Source organism: Mycteria americana, chromosome 8 (assembly GCF_035582795.1).
Source record: "Mycteria americana isolate JAX WOST 10 ecotype Jacksonville Zoo and Gardens chromosome 8, USCA_MyAme_1.0, whole genome shotgun sequence".
NCBI lineage: Eukaryota > Metazoa > Chordata > Aves > Ciconiiformes > Ciconiidae > Mycteria > Mycteria americana.
In genome coordinates this window covers 29,013,263-29,032,526 of record NC_134372.1, presented here as the reverse complement: position 1 = coordinate 29,032,526, position 19,264 = coordinate 29,013,263, and the positions used below count along the sequence as shown (strand labels likewise).

At 39.8% G+C, this 19,264-nt stretch overlaps 1 protein-coding gene across 6 annotated transcripts in view; it reads right to left on the bottom strand.

The window, feature by feature from the left end:
• CBFB (core-binding factor subunit beta) overlaps window positions 1-18,889 on the bottom strand; it is a 44,169-nt gene extending 25,280 nt beyond the window's left edge. For 3 of the 6 annotated variants that reach the window (XM_075510512.1, XM_075510511.1, XM_075510515.1), the window contains exons 1-4: window positions 18,744-18,889; window positions 18,437-18,523; window positions 17,623-17,667; window positions 13,659-13,775 (exon numbers count right to left, since the gene is read on the bottom strand). In XM_075510512.1, coding sequence (XP_075366627.1) covers window positions 13,659-13,775; window positions 17,623-17,667; window positions 18,437-18,523; window positions 18,744-18,821 — 327 coding nt within the window. In that variant the 5' untranslated portion in view covers window positions 18,822-18,889. The remainder of the gene's footprint in view (window positions 1-13,658; window positions 13,776-17,622; window positions 17,668-18,436; window positions 18,524-18,743) is intronic. The other 3 variants (XM_075510514.1, XM_075510513.1, XM_075510516.1) reach the window with 1 other exon arrangement.
• Between the last annotated feature and the right edge of the window lie 375 nt (window positions 18,890-19,264).

The following is a 19,264-nucleotide window of genomic DNA, read 5'->3' as shown; positions in this document are numbered from 1 at the left end:
AAAGCTACTTTACTTGAACACAAGACGCAAAACCTCAGTTTCACATCCTATTTTAGTCCTCTAGTAAATCCTTATCTCACAACACCAGGGTATTTAACTGATGTGCTATAGATATGCTATCTGTATGCTCCATCCACACATCCTGCAGTTACAGAAAATGTTCCTTCTCCCTAAAGCAACCAAGCCATTTCCTCCCCCAGAGATTGCACACAGTTCTCACCACCCACTGACTAATGAATCAGCACGCTCACAACGGCCACGGCCACCAATGGGCCCAACTTCACCCCCCCCAGGAAACACCAGTCCCCAGTGAAGTGGTGCAGTCCCCTCCCTTCTGTTTTCATTTTCCCAGCACACTGGAGCAAAACGCATTCTTTCAGAAGAGGCTCAGTTCTGACTCACCATATGCCTCACCACACACACATCTGCCCATTCATAACTGCTCGCACAAGCTGCCTCTCTCTTGGTTGAGCCAAGTACGTACATCCCAGTTTTGATCCCACCTTCCCCTGAATCATACCCCACTTTTAAATATTTAAACAGCAGTCTCCCCAGTGACTTCATATATGAAACACTGACCACTAAGAAAGAAACAGCCGTAAACATTTACTCCAAGTAAGAAAGATGTTCTATCGGTTAAGGCTAATCTCATCATTTCAGCTTCTCTTAACATGGTCTGTATACACTGCCCAGTAAAAGGAGACTACCTATTCAAAATGTTAAAATAGGAAATTATGTATTCATCTGTTTTCTTTAACAGAAATTTGAAAGGAGTATATATACATTTTCATAAATAAAATGCCATACAGATTTGGCATGACTGTTTTGAAATGTAAAGTTGAGTCACTCCTCCCTCCCCAAATACCAGGACCCTCACTTGCATATCAATCAGAGGAGAGTTGCTAGCCTCGGTTTCAAAAAGGGGGCAGAGCATGAGAGAGGAAGTAATCTATGAAAGGCAAAAAAAAAAAAAAAGTTTTTCTATAACTTTGCAACAGAATTTAGACACTAAAATCCTCAGTTATTTGGGGAGCAAAACAGAATAGTATCTTCATTAGTATAACAACAACTGAAGTTACAGCAAAAGCTGACAACTCCATACAAGGCTTAAGACTACACTTTTAGATACTGATCACTCATATTTTAAAAGAAACTAATGAAAAATAACCAAGTCATGGACAGAGTTTACAGTACTTATCAGACTTTGTCAGCCCAGTTCTGAAACAAAACCTCTGTAATGCAGTTTTAACTGGGATTGAAACAGCAAATAGAAACAGATGAAAAGAATCCCATTTAGAAAGTCACTATGAGTGAAATAGACTTTTTAGTGTTTGTAATCTTAGAACAATAGACACATCATTACAAACCGTAAGAGCTAAAAAATCCAACAAATTTAGACCAATCCTTCTGTCTCATGCCTCAAAGCATTATTCTTCCTTTAAGCACAAAAAGAAAATGTTTTCTAAGTTATTTTGAAAGCTACATCTTGAAACAGCTTCCACTATATGAAAATGAAGTTTTGTTAAAATTTAAACCTTACACTATTTTGTAAAAACGCAAAGGAAGTGATACTTCCTGACAAAACAAGAGTCTTTCCTGAACAGTTGTACATGGATGAACGAACTGTGGCTTTCAAGATGAATACAGCTCTAAGTTTCTCAAGGGTGGCACCTATGTCACAACTGTATCACACCACCCACAACAGGCCCTTGCTGGTTCACGAGCGGCTGCCAACATGAGGCTTCCGGACAGTGCTGGCCAGAGCAGCAGGGCTGCCCAGGGACACCACGGTGGGCACAGCAGACCCTACAGTGCCCAGCACCATCATGTCTCTGCCTGTGACCTGTTACTATAGCTCTTCCTTTTTGTGATCGCACAAAGACATTTCACTTGAAACTTCAGACTATGTAAATAATTTGATAAGCAGCTGGTAAGATCAGGAATGACCAGGCCTATTGTAGTGCGTGAAATATTCTTTGCAAAACGCCCATTTCAACTTTTTAGTTTTCCTCTTTCCTCCATGTTACCTACAAATGCTATAACACCCGCCCAAAAAACAAACACATATAAACCAAAAAACCAACCCCCCAGGCATTCGTTTTTACAGACTACAAGAAGAATTTCTGGAAAGAAAGTTTTACATTCAAAATGAAATAGGGTTACTCTATTTCATCAGCTATCACAAAGGTCGACTCCTGAAGCAAAACCAGAAATATTAACAAAACAATATCCTTGCTAAGAGTCTCAATCTAGACTGTTAGGCTTAGAAAAAAAAAAAAAGAAGAAAATAAAAGTTGTAAATGCAGTCTTTCACACTACAATGTTTTAAGATCACAAAAAGCAGTGGCAATACAAACTCACCAACTGTGAAGAGCAACATATCTTGAAGAAAAGAATTTGCTGAAATACAAAATATCCCATGAATTGCTAACAGCCTGTACTAGAATTTTAATAGCAACAAGTGAAAATAGCTGAGCACAGGGCTAAATAATATAACTATTATTTGCAGGGGGTTGTTGTATATAAGCAGTTAAAATTGCTATTAAAGATTTTAAACCCCTGTATTTTCCCCCCTTTAGAGCAACATATCCCTTGTTCATTCTGCTTCTGCGTACTGGAGCTTATTAAGACAAATTTAAAGCTTAAAGTGTATTAGAAAAGTTGCAAGTATGATTTAATTTCTCAGACAGGTTTTTGGTTTAGTCTGACCTTTATCAAAATACTGTACCTGCCAGATCCAGGAGTCAGAGGAATACAATTTTTTTTAATGCAAGTTTTAGACTCTTAAATACATTCCCGCCCTGCCCTGCCCCGCCCCCGGACACCTATGAATTTATACACGCCTATATATACACATGCTAATATCAAAGGTGATTCAAATACAGCTTGAAATATTAGCTTAAGGCATTTCACAGCCAAGGTGGGGGGAACGGGACACGATGACAGGACCAAACCTCAAAGAACTTGTGCTGTTAAGTGCCACTTGAGAACACCAACAACACAAAAATCTATTTTAGCTCTCTAATTATAGCAGAAGGTGTTTTGATAACAAATGATATAGCATTCCCTTAGCGTATTCCCTCAGGAAAGAATGCACTCCGATTCACAACTGGAAAACCATCTCAGAAAATACTTTAAGTATGCTTATATAAATCACCTGTTTTTATTACAAATAAAACTAAAGTTTTGGAAAATGCCCATCTAGATAAGATTCAGATGGAACACAATCCATTTTTACAATTCTACGTAGTAAAAATATCCATGTATGGACTCACATTAAAAACGCCTTTGTAAGTAGTATCAGAGCTGTGACAAAACCTCTCTCAACATGCTTTCTGTATTACTGAAATACTACAATGATGGTTTTTGTTTTGGTTTCTAAAGCTTCAAAAAAGAACAGCAGAAGAATCTTCCTCACTTTACTGGAGAGACAGAATTTACAAGTCACTTTTAGAAAACCTGGTATTTTTATGGTTTTTTGGTTGTTGTTGTTTGTTGGGTTTTTTTCTGCATAGTTAGCTCAACTATGTAATCATGACTCCTTTTTGAAAGCAGATCAATGTTTCATTAAATTATGCAGGTTACTATTTCAGTTAACTAAAAACCAAGTCTATAAGAACACATAGGAAGCATTAAGGACGTCAGAACAAATGTGATTAAGATCTGTGGAGACTACACCGTTTATTCCTGGATTAAGATCACTGGTCAGTACTTATGCTTAGAAGTTAACAGAGAAAAATACTAAAATGCTACTGCACAGAAATTATATTCATCATTTAACAACAAATAAGTCTCCAGACACAGTTCCAAAATATTGCAACTGCTGGACTGAGCAGGAAACATACACTACACTTGACCAAAACACTCCTAATACAAAGCAAAAAGTAGGTGGCTTCTTGTTTTTGCAGCATCATTACAAAAAGGTCCAACACCTCCCAACATGAAATGCATCTCATGCCCAGACTCACTCCATTTGCCTTTAAAAAGACAAAGCCAACCACATAGCTGGAACTGAGAATCAACAAAAATGCAATGAGGAGAATTATAAGGATAATCTGAAAGGCAAATACATGCCAGGGTTTTCCCCTGTGAAACTTTACTGAGTCTTACCAATATATCTTTACCACTAGATTCTACATGAGAAAGATGCTGGATTTTACATCTACTTTCCCGAAACATCATGCATTGAAAAAAGACCCAATTTTTCTTGCAACATTTGAAAAGAATAATGTTTTTGCAGCAAAATATTGCTAGGAGACTGCTGCTGTTTTGCTGCTGCAAGTAGCATGCATGCATGTAGCTGACAAATGCTTACGCTCACAAAACCAGTTAACTAACAGGGACACACTGTTTTCTGCCACGTTGACAGAATATATTTTCCAGATGGAAATTTCAAAATTGGTTAGGAAATTACTTCTTTTCAAGCTTTCAGAAAATAGCATGGCAAAAAGCAGCTATAACTAGAAACTCCAACAGAGGGTTCAGAGAGGTTTATCTAAAACATAACATTTACACACCATGCTACCTGCATGCAAATAAATAGCCTATTAAACCTCTATTTTTTAACTGAAAATTTGAAATGTGTAATGCAAGTATACTCAACTAGAAGGTACCTGATTTTGGCAACATGGGCAAGCAACTAGTAAAAACCATCCAGGAACTGACATGAGTAGAAGGGGGGCAAGAAAAGTTGCCTCTTCTGCCCTTTGGCTTTTGTTACATTGTTGAGCACTTTGACAGCCTCACCCTTCCCCCTTAAGCAGGATTCAAGTCTGGAAAAACTGCATGAACATTTATTCAAAAAGTAGTACTGCATCCAGCCTTAAAATAATTGAAGTTAGTAATTTTTTGTCTTTTGTATACCATAACAACTACTTAGCTTTCATCACCAAATAAAATTTCATAGTGTCATAATTATTCTGTAGAAAACTATCAGTTTCTGTAGAGAAACATCATTAGCAATGGCTGTGAATTTTCTTCAGAGTAATTAGCACTTTCAGGTATATGTTTAATACCAAGTTCTTCAAACAGCAAAATCCTGAAAAAAAATCAACACAGTTATAAAGATAGTGAATAATATAAATACAGCTTTGGTTAGCCAAAATGCAACAAGAATTCTCCCAGCACAAGACCAGGAAAGGATAGAACCAACAGTGTATGATCTGCAGGAGAGTGGAATGGATTTAAATCCTTATGCACTATTTATTTTTGTTCCTTATAAACCACCTACTGATTCATTTTCTTGAAGTTCAAAAAATCTATAGCTGACTTGAGCTATACTTCCTCAAAAGTCTGATTCTCAAGTTCCAGGTATCAGAATAGAGCTTAAAAAAAGATTCGTATTACTTCTCCGAATGCTTTGTCAAGAAAGTACCAGCCTGTATGTTTCATGAACAGTCTGTTGTAAGACCTTTTGAAGTGATTAGAAACAACGGCTTTCTGGTTTGCTATGACTAAAATCTTGATCGTTTTCTGCGATGAAAACCCACCAGGCTGTGCAATCACATTAAGGGTACTGTACTCTGATTCCCCTAGTTGGAGGCGTCTGGATATGAGATGATTGCCCACAGCCCCTCTACCCAAGTAAAAATGTTTGCAAGGGAGGGAGAGGGACGGAGAGGGACGGAGAGGGAGGGAGAGGGAGGGAGAGGGAGGGAGAGGGAGGGAGAGGGAGGGAGAGGGAGGGAGAGGGAGGGAGAGGGAGGGAGAGGGAGGGAGAGGGAGGGAGAGGGAGGGAAAAAATCAGAGAAGCATGCCAGCTTTATAAAGAAATCCCCAAACACACTTTAGTAGCACGAGAAAGATACACTACTATGGCTGGTTTTTGTCTAGATGCCCTCCTGCCTTAGTTTTCCTATTCTTAAGCATTCTTTAGGCTTGTATTAGTTTTCCAAAAGGAAAGAGAAGAGTCCAATAGTGCCTCTACCAAAGAATGTAAGCTTTTCCCTTTTTTTAATCTATTTTATTTTTTTAAAGGAATACATTGGCTGAAAAGAAGCTAAAGAAGCTTCTTGTCACCTCCAACCTGTTTTGTCAAACAATGCTGGCTACTCCTCAACTGCCATCAAGAGATACTTCATCAGGTCATAAAAGTCCCCATTCAGTGTTCCACTGCTGCTTTCTTCCCTAGATTTCAGGCCTAAGAAGTATTTGAAATATGTGACAGACAACACTTTGTCCTCAGTCACTGTATTTCAATAGAAAATTAGAAGTTTAATGACCCTTACTGTAAAAATTAAGCCAAGCTTAAGAATTCTGTCACCTTCCATAGGTTTTGCCTTCTATATTTATACCAAAATGAACAGATAAAACAAGTTGCATACCCAGAAGTCCCACAACATAGAGCTGCTGCCTGCAACTGTTTAAGCAAAGTATCTTGATTACAGAAAGAAGGCAGAAGTTCTGCACAGACTCCTCAAATAGCTACAATTTGGATCTCACATGCAAGTCTCAATATTAATGTTACAGAAAATATATGCACTTTCTGCTTAGACAAAACATCTGCAGCTTCAGCTATTCCCCCCAAAATGATCCTTTCATTAGCACTCATGTTCTTGGAATAGCAGTCTTGTGCAAGAGAGTCCTCATTTTTTTTTCCATATTATTGTCACAGTACGTATTTCACCAGGCCACCTTGTTAAATATTAAATATGCAATTATGCAAGCTAATTAGCTCATTTTATTACTTGTACTTTGGACAATAAAGCTTGAAGAAACATTTCAGTAACTTTCAGAAAAATGACAGTTTCTTGTAGCAAATGTTTCACCATCTGATTTTTTCTTTTTTTTTTTTTTTAAATATGAAGTATTAAGTGATTTTTCACAGAGAAACTGACATCCTCCAACAGCAATGCTCTTACTTTTCTCATTCATTTATGAGAGATGCATAATGTTAACAACTTTGCTTAGTAAGGGGGAGACTGATACGCAAACAAGAGGATTCAACAATCCAAATGTCTGGATTTCTTCCAGTAACTATGCTGCAGAGATCTCAAGTACTGCTTTCATCCACACAGCACTCATCTGTCCTTATATATAGCTAGTTCCCAAAAGCAAAATTTAGCTCACTAACCCAGCCTTTGTTCCTCTTCTGTGAAACTTTAGGAGGATGGTATGAGTAAATTTGAAGTCTTGTCTATACCACTCTAATGGGTGCATTTAGACCACTGGAAAAAGTTCAAGGTTATCTATAAAATATGACTGAATAACTGCTTCTACAACATGTAATAAAAGCTAATCAAAAGCAGGTTTACTGATGGCAGATCTTAAGTACTTAGGATCTACAGAAAGGGTTGACAGGTAGGCATCACAAATAGGATGGCCATGCTGGAAGTACTGTTCATAAGCATTGTTTCAAAATGGCATCGTCACTGCATGCACCGTAATGCATGAAGAAGGCTGCGTGCAGTAACAAAAGTATTTGGAGGATGGGGGGAGTGAAAGGATTATGGGGAGAAGGCTGTAGATACTTGTCACATGAGATGCCTGGTGTGACTCATGCTCTAGTGGCGGAAGGCACCCTATGATAAATCACTCTTCAGGAACAACTGTCCAAACCTCAGTCAGTGGCTGCTTGCCAGCACAGGACAACATGTACCTAACAAGCTATGAGCTCTAAAGATTTATCTTCCCAAAATCCCAGTTCCTAACTGTTAATAGTGTGTAAACTGAATACAGATAGAGGCATCTCCCAGTTTTGAGGGAAAGTGAATAAGCAAAGATACATTATGACTACCCGGCTTCAAATCAATTAAATAGCTCTCCTCTATGCAATAGCAGGTCATAATGAATAACACCTCAAAGTATATAGGCAAAACAAGAAAAAGTTTCACTCTCCTCTAAAGCAAAAATCGTACAGGAGCATAAACAAAGAAATGACATATCGGGGGGGGGGGGGAACTGAGCAGTCTCTGCTAAATAAACGAGTCTTAAGCACAAACACAATAATAAAATCTAGAATCACAAGCATCTATAGAAAACTAGTATTTTACCCAAACCATGTAGATGATCCTAGATGAAAATTGATCAAGAGGACCATCCAGGAGAGTGGATTCTTCTCATTCACCAAGCCTTTGCAGCCCCACCACACAACTCCAAGAAAAAATTAAGCTGTTTAGCCAGGCTACTTACAAATTGGATACACCACCAAACCCATTTGTCTGCTGTCAGAATAACTGCACACTGGCTTTCTTATTTAAAGCTTACAGAAAAAGCCTAAGAAAGATAAAAAGGAATGACAGTGTTGTGGGCTTCATCAGGGCAACACCATCACCCTTGGCTGAAGCAGGCAAAAGCACCTCAAAGGGCCCGAACACACAGTTCAGCAGCTGATGTGCCTTCACCGACCACCAGCAGCTCTTCACAAAAGAATCTCTCCCAGTTACCACAATGTTTTAGGGTTGCAGGGTCATCAGGTAGACCCGAGTAGGAGGATGAGGGTGCTCAGGAAAAGCACCAGCTCTGAGGACAGGCACCAGCTCCACGTTCCTAAAGTAAACTGAAACTAAGCCAGAAGACAAATTCTGTAACATTCTGCTAGTACAAAGGGAGAGAACAGCAGATGAACAGGATAAAAATCTGACCCCAAAATGTCGTTATGCTAACCCACCAGTGCATTAAGGGACTAGCCAAGTCAAGGGCTGCCAAAATCAGTCAAGGACTGTACAGAGCTACACAATAAACCTCAGCTTGAGTTCGGATCTGTAAGTACAAGACTGTTCTGCAAGAGAAAGCATTTATGAGCAGGACAGCTCCTAGGTCCTCACCAGATGCCTCACGTATTAAGAGACTATCCACAAAGAACACGCATGTTACCCCTTAAAGGTTGACATTTGCTAGTTTTTTTAGCTAAGCTACGTCTTCAATGCCCATATGCCTCTGCCACGCACAAACAGCTCTGTGAACTTTTGTTAGGTAATGCCCAGCTCTTCAGGGTTGTAGCATTATCTCCTGAAGTGCTTTAAACAGAGACCATCACAATTATTTGAAAGGAGCATTAAATTACTACAGACAAATAAAAGGATGAAGTCTTGATAATTGTTAAGACCACATGCATCCCATGGCTGAGATGGTTTGCCCTATGTGGTGGCACACCACAGTATGATCTTTAATATTACGGCTCTAGCATACTTTTTTTTTTTTCCTAAATCCCTAACATCAGACATTCTTTCCCACTGATCTGGAAAAAAAGTGAAACCCAAATCCTTTTTGTCCAGAGACTCAGTGGATTCAGGGAACACATACAAGTAACTGCTAACTGTGAGAGCATTTTAGATGGTGACAGTGCACAAACCCCAAATACTGCTGGTCTGAAAATATAGGAACTTAAGAAATATGTCTCTTTAGCACCACGGCAACAGTAAAATGAGAGCTGAAACTGTAAATCAGCTTCCCAGACACCCTTACCAATTTTTTTAAAAGCAAGGATACCTAAAGAAAGGAAAAAGAAAGCTGCTACTCCAACTTTGTTTGAATGACTTAATGTTTCATCTAAATTCTTCAGAAAGTGGTGGAGACCAAAGAAAGTAAAGAAAGGAAAACTTCCGATTCAATACAGGTTAGCACTGATATTCAGATATATTTCTTATAAATTGAGCCTTCATTTTCCAAGCAAATTCCACTGGGTGTGCTGTGATCCTATGTTTGACTGGAAATTGCATTTGCCCAGAAAACAGAGCAGCCAATACAGCATCCCAATAATTATGAGATTTTATTGCTCAAGTCAGAAAAGAAAAAGTTGATTTGGGGACAAGGCCTATCTATCAAACCTCTAGTGAGAAAAGAGGACCCAAGTGGAAAACTGGTGCTGTTGGTTGCCATTTAAATACAGTTCTTATTCAAATACAGCACCTTTCTTTCTCATTACATTTCTGTAAATGCTGTAATGTCTGCAGCACAACAGAGATTTCCAGTTTTTTAGATTCATCCAAGCACTTAACATCAACTTATAGCCACATAAAATATCCTAGTTAGGACAGAAAAAACTGCACGAATAGAAACTCAGCATCTTCAGGAAGATAACTGAAGTCCAGTAATCTTTAGTTATGGCTAGAACAAAGTTAATGGTCTAATGAGTAGAAATCCTAGCTACATCACATATCTGGCATTCCAGGCACTCTGAATCGATTTAAATCATGTCTGATGTGCCTTACTCCAGCGTTGTGGAGTTCATAGCACATTGTACCGAAATAAGCCTGTGTCAAAGATTCTGGTTTATGAGCAGCTGCCACCGAACAGCAGACAGGAAGTTAAGCTGCATTAGAAATCAGACGGAGAATAGTATTATAAAGGGGAGGGGAAGTAAAACAACTTCACAGACTTCATCAGGGTAGTAACTCGTATTTAAACAATAAAAAAGAATATTTGAGAACTAATGTTCTTGCAGGTAAGAAAGACTAGAGCTATATAAACATCTGAAATAACAAATGAAAACGAGGGAAATTTTACCTTACTGTAAAAAGTATACAAAATGAATCACGCAAAGAAAGTTGATCACACAGTTCTTACAAAACAAAGGGATTTTCAATAAAATTAGATTTTAAGAAGCCCTGAAGTCCACACACACACAGTTGAGCCTGAAATTCATATGGTATCAGTATAAAACTGAAATAAAAATTAAAGAATTTCATTAAGCGCAATAAAACCAGTCTAAGTAATTAATGATACCAGAGAACCAAGGTGAAAATAAAGCTCTCTATTTCATTCCAGGGTTCAATTATGTGAGATTTCAGGCAATATATTACACTACTACACTGTCTACCTCTGAATTTCTTAACAATATCTATTCATTTATTCTTTAAACAAAAAACGAAACAAAGAAACAAAAGAAGTGGACATTAGCTGACAATAAAAAGGATCAGGAAGCCTTGGTATGGTTTGGATACCCAGAAACAGGACATACACTGAATTTGACGCACCCCGCACAGCCCCACAATCACAATGAAATACAATGTTCCATGATTTTTACACTCTAGGGACCTATTTTTAGTGCTACTTTTTCTTTTGCTATGAGAAACCTGAAAAATTGCTCAAATACACAATATAAATTTGCTACAGGTCAAAGACAGCACAGAATGTTAAAACTATCTCAAAAAAAAGTTAAGCTTGAGTTTAAAATGAGTCGAAACATTAAGTGAACACTTAGCTATCCAATTCTTGAAGTAATGAAGACAGGGTATCCACTAGAGGCCTACCCACCCATCGTGAACATCAGATGCATCAAATTAAAAGGCAAATTAAGCATAGGAAAAACCCCTCAGTTAAGAAACACCAGAATGAAAAACCTCAAGCCTATGAAGTAGATATTCACAGAATCCCAACTTTCATATGGATTCACAAGGGTGTTGCTCTTTCTAAAATTCAATCATTTAAGAAGCAATTCTAGCAGATGCTGCATTGATAGCTTTGTCAATCTCTGTACAAAACTGCTTAGGCACAATAGTGACATACTTCAATTCTGGATAAACTATTTTGGGCCATCATTTGCTTAGCCAAACACTGAAGCAGAATTCCAGAATAAAAATATTCTGGAGTTGGTAAGTTTATCTACATTCTAGATCTCAAACTAATGCCTAAAATAATAATTAACCAACAGCTCCCCCCATAGCCTTTTTTTATTCATATAATTAAAAACATGCCTTGTTGGCTTAAATCCAGTGATGAACAAACACACATTATGCACTGCCTCAAGAATCAAAGCTCATAAAACAATGTTGCACAGAGCTACAAAAATCACATGGTATTAAGAGACTGTTGAAGCCTATGAAAGAAATTCTTAATAAAACTAAATGACAAAAATCTAGAGAGGACAAAATCTCAGACAATTCATATGAAACATTTAACTGTTTCTGTTGATAGCATAAGAAACACTGTCCCATTCTGCTTACTCCTCTTCTGAAGTTATGGGAGTGGCTTACTTTCAGACAAGTTTAATTCTGTGCAGAGCAAGCCTAAGTTCGCATGTGATTTACACTAGTAAAGTTTGATTACAAGGGTGAATTTGTGATTTGTTCACACTACAGCATAACACTATTCCCATTTATTAAGTTTGTCCACCTCTAGCCTCATTCAGATGAGTTCTAAACATCCTAGTGAAGCACTCTAGAATTTACCATAAACACACATAAAACAGGGAGTGGCATTCATTAATGAGGCTCGTTCTATTTTAATACACAGCATTTCTACCACACTCTTACATGATTAAGACAACACAAGAAAATGGATTAAGTAGTTCAGTACTTTAAGAATTCATTCAGAGAAAACAAAGTTAAAAAAGTCATAGGAGTAAATAAAATTAGTTTTCAACTGGCAGGAAGAGAGACTTCAGTCTTCTTACACATTACAAGAAAAATTCCTCATTCAATTGTGAGCCAGAATCAATATTTTTCAATAAGAGCCAGATTCAATTCAGTTTCCTTAGCAAAGCAGTCAGTACGCAGCATAGCCAACTTCACTCCTTCTCCCCCAATTTGTCAAACTTCTGTAAGCCTCACAGGACTAAATGGAAAACAATTTTTTTCCAAAAAAACTCATTAACTCGAATTCCAAATACCGTATCTGCCCTCAGGAATTTTTTTTTCTTCCAATCAAGTTTTCCCGCTACAGGAAATATTTATCTTCCACCTAGCAGCATTTAAAAGACCCAATATGCCATTAAACCTGAATATGCTTCAAATATTTCCTCCAGCCTGGTAGGTCTGGTAGTATCAGCTGTTACTTGTTACAATCACGGGTAAAAAAGTTTAGGCAAAAGCAAGAATTTTGTAGTCTATTAAAAATATTTAAAGTAAAAATATTATACAGAAATTAGCCTGAAACAGAAAGGCTATGGGGGCTTAAGTGCTGGTCCAAACCTCCTGAGGTCTGCAGAAAGTCTCCTATTGAATTCAGTGATCTTTGGATCAGTCCCATAGCATCTAGGGTAGCTTAGATAAGAGACAGCATCTACATTTTAAAGGTATGTTTTTCCTGTAAAACAAAACCAGCTATAAGTGATTTCAGTAACTTCATTCTGATGAGACTAAGCAAGGTTTCTGACTAAATCTAATACAGCTTCACAGTAACCATCACTGTCATGAGGGAATTCTAGCTTTTGATATTGGTCTATGGGACAACCACCTCAGAAAAAAAATATTCTGAAATCAATTCTGAAAGCAATGCTTCTTCCGTATTATAGCTCATGGTGAAACTGAGAAAAAAAAGCTTCATTCCACCAAGCAGCATGCTGAATGCTTGCTGTATCAACTGGCAACGTAAGACCCAATGGAGTAACCTGTTCGAAGTGCTAATTTTCTTTAGTCTACCACAATTCATTGGCCAAAGTCTAATTTCTGAACCATTTTAGAAGCACCTACTCAACACCAAATTTAAATTGTTCCCCCAAAATTTTATCATAGCATGACAGTAGAAAGAGTTCTGTTCTTCAAAATAATAAAAAGCCACCCGTACTGCCCACGTGTTTCCCTCCAGAAATATTAACATACTTTAAAACAAAGTGATAGCAGAGTTTATCCTACCAGCTTTCAGTTGTACTCATGTGACTACCTACATGTACTGAGATGTGAAATATTAGTAATTTTGCATCATACGTGCAGTCCATACTAATGAGATCATAAGCACAACATAAAAATTTCTTTCAGTTGCAACAATTTCCTTCTTACCTTGCCTCCTTCTCTTTCAAAGTCGACATATTCCCGGGTCGGTGTCTGTCGCTGCTCCCCCTGCCAGCTGGCCGGAAAAAACTGGAGAGACAGATTGGTTCCTGTGGCCACAAAAGCCTTTTAGAAAAATCAATACAAACAGGATCAGGGAGCAAGACATTACATAAATTATGCAGGCAGTCATTTATTTTTACATCAGTTTATGTCTTAAGCCAGGCAGCATAGAGAATACTTAAAGTCAAAAACATGCACTCATCATTTTTCTTAAGTATTAAGTTACAAACATCTGATTCCATTTTGACAACATTTGCCATTGGCTGCTTCAGATATAAAATACAACATGGAATCAATACTTCTTTCAAATCAGTTTTGCTGACATTAGAATCTGTCCTTTCAGTTCTGTCTGGATACCCTCCACCAACTTAGTACCTGCAACATTAAAAATTGCCCATGCTTTTTAAAGAGCTTGCATATCTCTAAAAGTAGTACTGCTGAAGGAAAATGAACTCCTGACACCTGTTACTAGAGACAACTTCTTTTGAAAGAAAAGGACTCATTTTCTTTCACAATCTACTTGTACCTAGATAAACACTTATCTGAACTGAAATGTAAATATTCCTATTTTATCGTCTACAGGCAAGCAGCATCAATACACAGCTCAATTAAACTTCACAGGACAAAGTCCTCGTGCCACATTAAGACACCAGTGAAATTCAAATCGGCAGATGCTGTGTCAGTGAGACTAGGCAACTGTAGGAATTCTTCTCAGCTGCAGCCCTTTGTAAAATCATTAAAGAGACTGACTTAACCATCTTAGAAAAAGTGTACTTTGCTTTCAAGTAAATAATTTTCTACGGTTTCAAGTAAAAATAAGATTCAGTTTTCTTTATAAACTCTCTGTATTTATTCGTGTTATCTTATCAGCTCCAAGCCACGGAGAGTATGTCAATTTCTAGACACGAAATAAAAGGTGATTTTTGCGTAGAAGTCAGATTCACAGTATTCATACCCTCCTCTGGTACACAGGAGCATGTCCTGTAAGCATGTGAATACTCAAACATGCTCCCAGAATATAACGCTACTAAAAATCTCAGGGTTAAACGTAATTTGTTGCAATCAAATAACTGTATTGATTACCATGATCACTTAGATTTAAATGGTCATTAATCCAGAATACAGTTTTTCTTAAAAGCTATACAAATACTACTCTAACAGTTGGAATTTCCTGACAAGCGGATTCCTTTCAAGCAACCCAGAATTCAGCAACTTTATGGTATAACTGTACTGCTACCTACGAGACAATAGCTCTATATGTTATTTAAGATAGTTCCAGTCATGTACTGCAACGCTGTCTGTCACAGGATTAATACCTCCCATTTTGAAAGTAGAAGTGCTTTGTCTTGACTTTTCCCCGTCCGCCAAGGGAGACTAATACTCTGCAATCAGGTTCCATTCCAGACTCTCCTTAAAAGCAGATTTTTTTTTTTTTTTTTTTTTTTAAATCTCCTCTTAAGCACGTTCTCAATGTCATTAAAATTGATGAATCGGTCCTACTAATACTGGGGGGGGATATTGTATTGGTACATTAATATTTGTTTGCCCCACAATATGCAAAGACAAACATTTCGATCAATGTAATAGAAGCTTCATCGAGGATACACTTGCACAAATAGGAAGCATCAGAACTGCGAGGGCTGCAGACCATCAGTATCAGGCTGACTTGCCTGTATTACCCTTTGCTTTTTTAAATTATTCTATTTACATACCAACAAAAAAATATACCTATCTCCAAATATTTTTGACTCATAAGTCATCACCACTTGGGCTGTTCAAGAACTACCTTCCCACCTCTGAGCATCTTTAACAAATACGTGCTTTATACTCCTTAATTTATACACTTAAAACAAAATGCCAAGGAGTGAGATCTTTGAGTGTAAACCAGCTGACCACTGCAGCCCTCTGGACCACCCTAGTTTCCGCTGGCCCCAAGGATGTTGGGTCTGAAGTACTGTACTTGCTTTCTGGGAAACAGAGCAAGACAGTGAAGTGCCCATGCCTCCCTGGTTCCACTCCCCAACTTGTGCTAGAAGGCGATGAAAAACCATGGGAAAAATATCAGAGAAAAGAAGAAAATGAAAGTACACAAATTCCCACATCCTCATGGAGTCATGTGGGCAACATTCAAACCATAGGCTATTTAAAAAGCTATGTGGGTATTTATTCTCTGGATTTTTGAAGCCTGTTCCCTCCTCTTTGAACAGATAAAACCATCCAATTACAATTAAAATACCCATGTGCTTCTCAAATCGAAATCACAGGTCAATACTGAAAAACTCGAGAACAGTCTTGCTAGTAATCACAGAGGACTACACTGAGCCCAACGACTTCCTTCTAGTAACAAGCAAATTTCAAAAAAAATTAAAAAACAGAAAACCCGCACCACTAGTTTGGTCTTAAACTTGAAAGTAAGAAAATTTTAGTTTTCTATACAGAGCCTTTTAAATCTCAGTCTGAAATGCTATCATACATACATGCCTCAAATTTCGCAAAAAGCTATCAGGTAGTACAAGGGAGATCTGACCCACACATAGGCAACAAATACAAGTACCTTCCAAACAAATAGGTAGTTAGGAAGTCTCCCAAAACAAACTGAACATGTGAAGTTATTTTCAAGTTATCAAAGCAATACCAGTAAACCCGAAATTTTATTTAATATTTCACAGTTACTTTCTCAGTAATACTGGTAATTATTTTCTTTATTCAATCAAGAATTATTTGACAGAAGCAACCAACAACCTACTGCCAGTTCTACATTAAATCCCTGAGCTGTTCTCTGGGGTTTTTTGCCTACTTAAATATATGTACGGTCATTTGCAAAGGCTCCCTTTGGAGATAAAAGAATAAATCCTTGATGTCTGGAAAAACGTTCGAGACTAAAAAAAGTAAAATTGCTAGCTCTTTTTAACATCAGTCATTACACACGCTACATTTCTAAATAAACCTGACTACTTGTGCCCTGTTCACAAAACAAAACCAGATGTTTCAGATGAAATTTAGAGGCTGTTTTATAATTAAGTAGAAATAAAAATACGTAGAACAGGCATCACTGGTTGCTTCCAAGGGATGAAGTTCTGGCAGAGAAAGACAGCAGCAGGCTTAGAAGTACAAAGGTGAAACTACAGTGATTTCCCATTTATATAAATAACCGCACAGGCTGCATTAGAAAGCTAGTTTATAAGCTACATGTCCCTTTTTTTTGGGGGGGGGAAGGACTCAGGTATACTATGCACTCACACCTGTTCAGGAACTTCAAATGCTAGCAAACTACGTTTTCCTTACCTACCCATTGTTTCCCTGGTGACTTTTTAAAGGAAGCAAACATGCGTGATGAAAAATGAATGTTAAAAAAACAGTAAAATTAAGATACTGACTACAGGGGGCCTCTCACAAAATAATAGTGCAAGTTCTAAGACCACAGATAACAAGCAGGGATAAGATTCAGCGAAAATAAAGTTATTCAGTAAAAGATAACCGTGTACTTGAGCGTATATCCTTTTACTCACAAATGCAAATGAAAAAGATCAGTTGCAGTAACTGGTATTCAATTATATTTGTTTGGATATGCATAAGAATAATTTCATTGTGAACTGACTAGCAGTATCTATACCACGTGAAATTAAAGAATCATCATAAACCAAACTTGGTGAAAGTAGGGGTTATTTTCTATGGGAAAATAATTTTTACCTTGTCTTTCGTTATATACTGTAAATGAAAAAGAGGTTACTTCTGCATTTTAAGAACAGTGAAGACTTAAGAACTTAACAACAATGCTATGAGATACTGGTCCTATAGAAGGAACACATAGCAGAAATCAAACAGGAAATAACTAGTCAATTCTTGACTACTCCGAGCCATACTGCATCTCACTTCTTAATTCAGAAGAAGAGAGTAGTCTGTAACTAACCTTAATGAATGGGAAAAACGGGGCTGAAGTTGCGAGTTTCAAAGCCTAATTTTAAAAGCATTTGATTTAGTTCACAAATACATCAAACAGCTCATTCGAGACTTTTAGGTAGCGTCTTCTGAACAATTTTACTCATTTCTGAAAGCTACTGTTTCCGAAAAAAAAAAAAAGAAAAGAAAAGCAAAAAAAGCTGAATATTGAAATAAGCAGCTTACAATTGTAACACGTGCCCAGGGAAGGAAGTACAGCCAATTCGCACTCGCGGGTGGCTCTGAAGGCTCTGAGAGATTTTCCTCACCCACCTCTCACCTCCCCCTAACCCTAGCGCTCAAGTCAGCTACGTTTTTACTGCTCAAGTGAAGGCAGAGCGAGCTGACGCATTTTAGCGAAAAAGCACTATTCTTCAGGGGAAAGAAATACGGCCTTTTAACGAAAGCCTCATTTCCCTCGGCGTCTGAAAGACGGCAGATGTAATTTTCTTCCTTAAGGAAAACTTTTCAGCACGGCGCGGCCACCCAGACCCGACCGACACCGCGCACCGTCCGGACACCGTCCACTCCCGCCACACCCAGCGCTAAGCAGTTTAGCTTAGTTACTTCGAAGCGTTGTTGTTGTTCCTCCTCCGCCTCAACGGCTCCCTGAAACTTTTATTTAAAAAAAAAAAAAAAAAAAAAGGGGGGGGGGGGGCAAAGCGGCGGAGGGGCCCGGGAGCGGCGGCCCGGCGCCGGACGTTACCCCGCCCGCGGCTGACAGGCGCCAGCAGCCGCCCCGGCCCGGTCCCGGCGGGCCCCGAGGGGAGCGCGGCGCCACTTACGATCTCGGAGCGGCCGTCGCGGCAGGCGTTCTGGAAGCGGGCCTGCCTCTCCTCGTGGGGCCGGTCCCTGAAGCCGGTGTATTTAATCTGCGGAGAACAGGGCGCTCAATCAGAAGGGGCCAATCCCGGCGATAAGGGGGCAGCGGAGTGCACAGACTGCGCCTCCCCGCGCCGCCGGGCTCGGCTCCCCCGCCGCGGCTGAGGCGAGGCGCGGGGCTCCCCCCGGCCCCTCCGCGGCTCGCGGAAACTTTCCCCGCGGCTGGCGGTGGGGGGGGGGACGGACGACGCGCCGCCGCCGCCGCCTCACCTCGCACTCGCGGCTCAGCTTCCTGAAGAACTCCTCGTTCTCGAACTTGCTCCGCTGGTCGGGGACAACCCGCGGCATGGTGGTGGGGCCGCCGCCGGCTGCCCTCCCTCCCGCCCCGCGCTGTCCCAGCCCCAGCGCTCGCCTCGCCCTTTGTTAGCCCCCGCCGGCGGCGGCGCCCCCCTGCCTGCCCCCCGCCTCCTCCCGCTCCCTCCTCCCCCCGCCGCGCGCGCAGAGCAGCAGCCGCCGCCGGAGCTCGCGCTGCCGCCGCCGCCGCGCGCCGCCCGCTCCCGCCCCCCCCCGCTCCCCCCCTCCCCTCCGACTTCCTCCCCGGCTCGTAAACTCCGGCCGAACAGCCGCACCATTCACAACTCCGCCGCGCATGCGCCGCGGGGGCTCGCGCGCCTCCCTCAGAGGCGGGAAGCGGGGTGAGGGGGGGGTGAGTCAGTGCCCCCCGCCGCAGCCGGGGCGTGACTCACCCCTTGGGGCCGAGGCGAGCGGGGTCGCTCCCCTTCGCTCCCCCC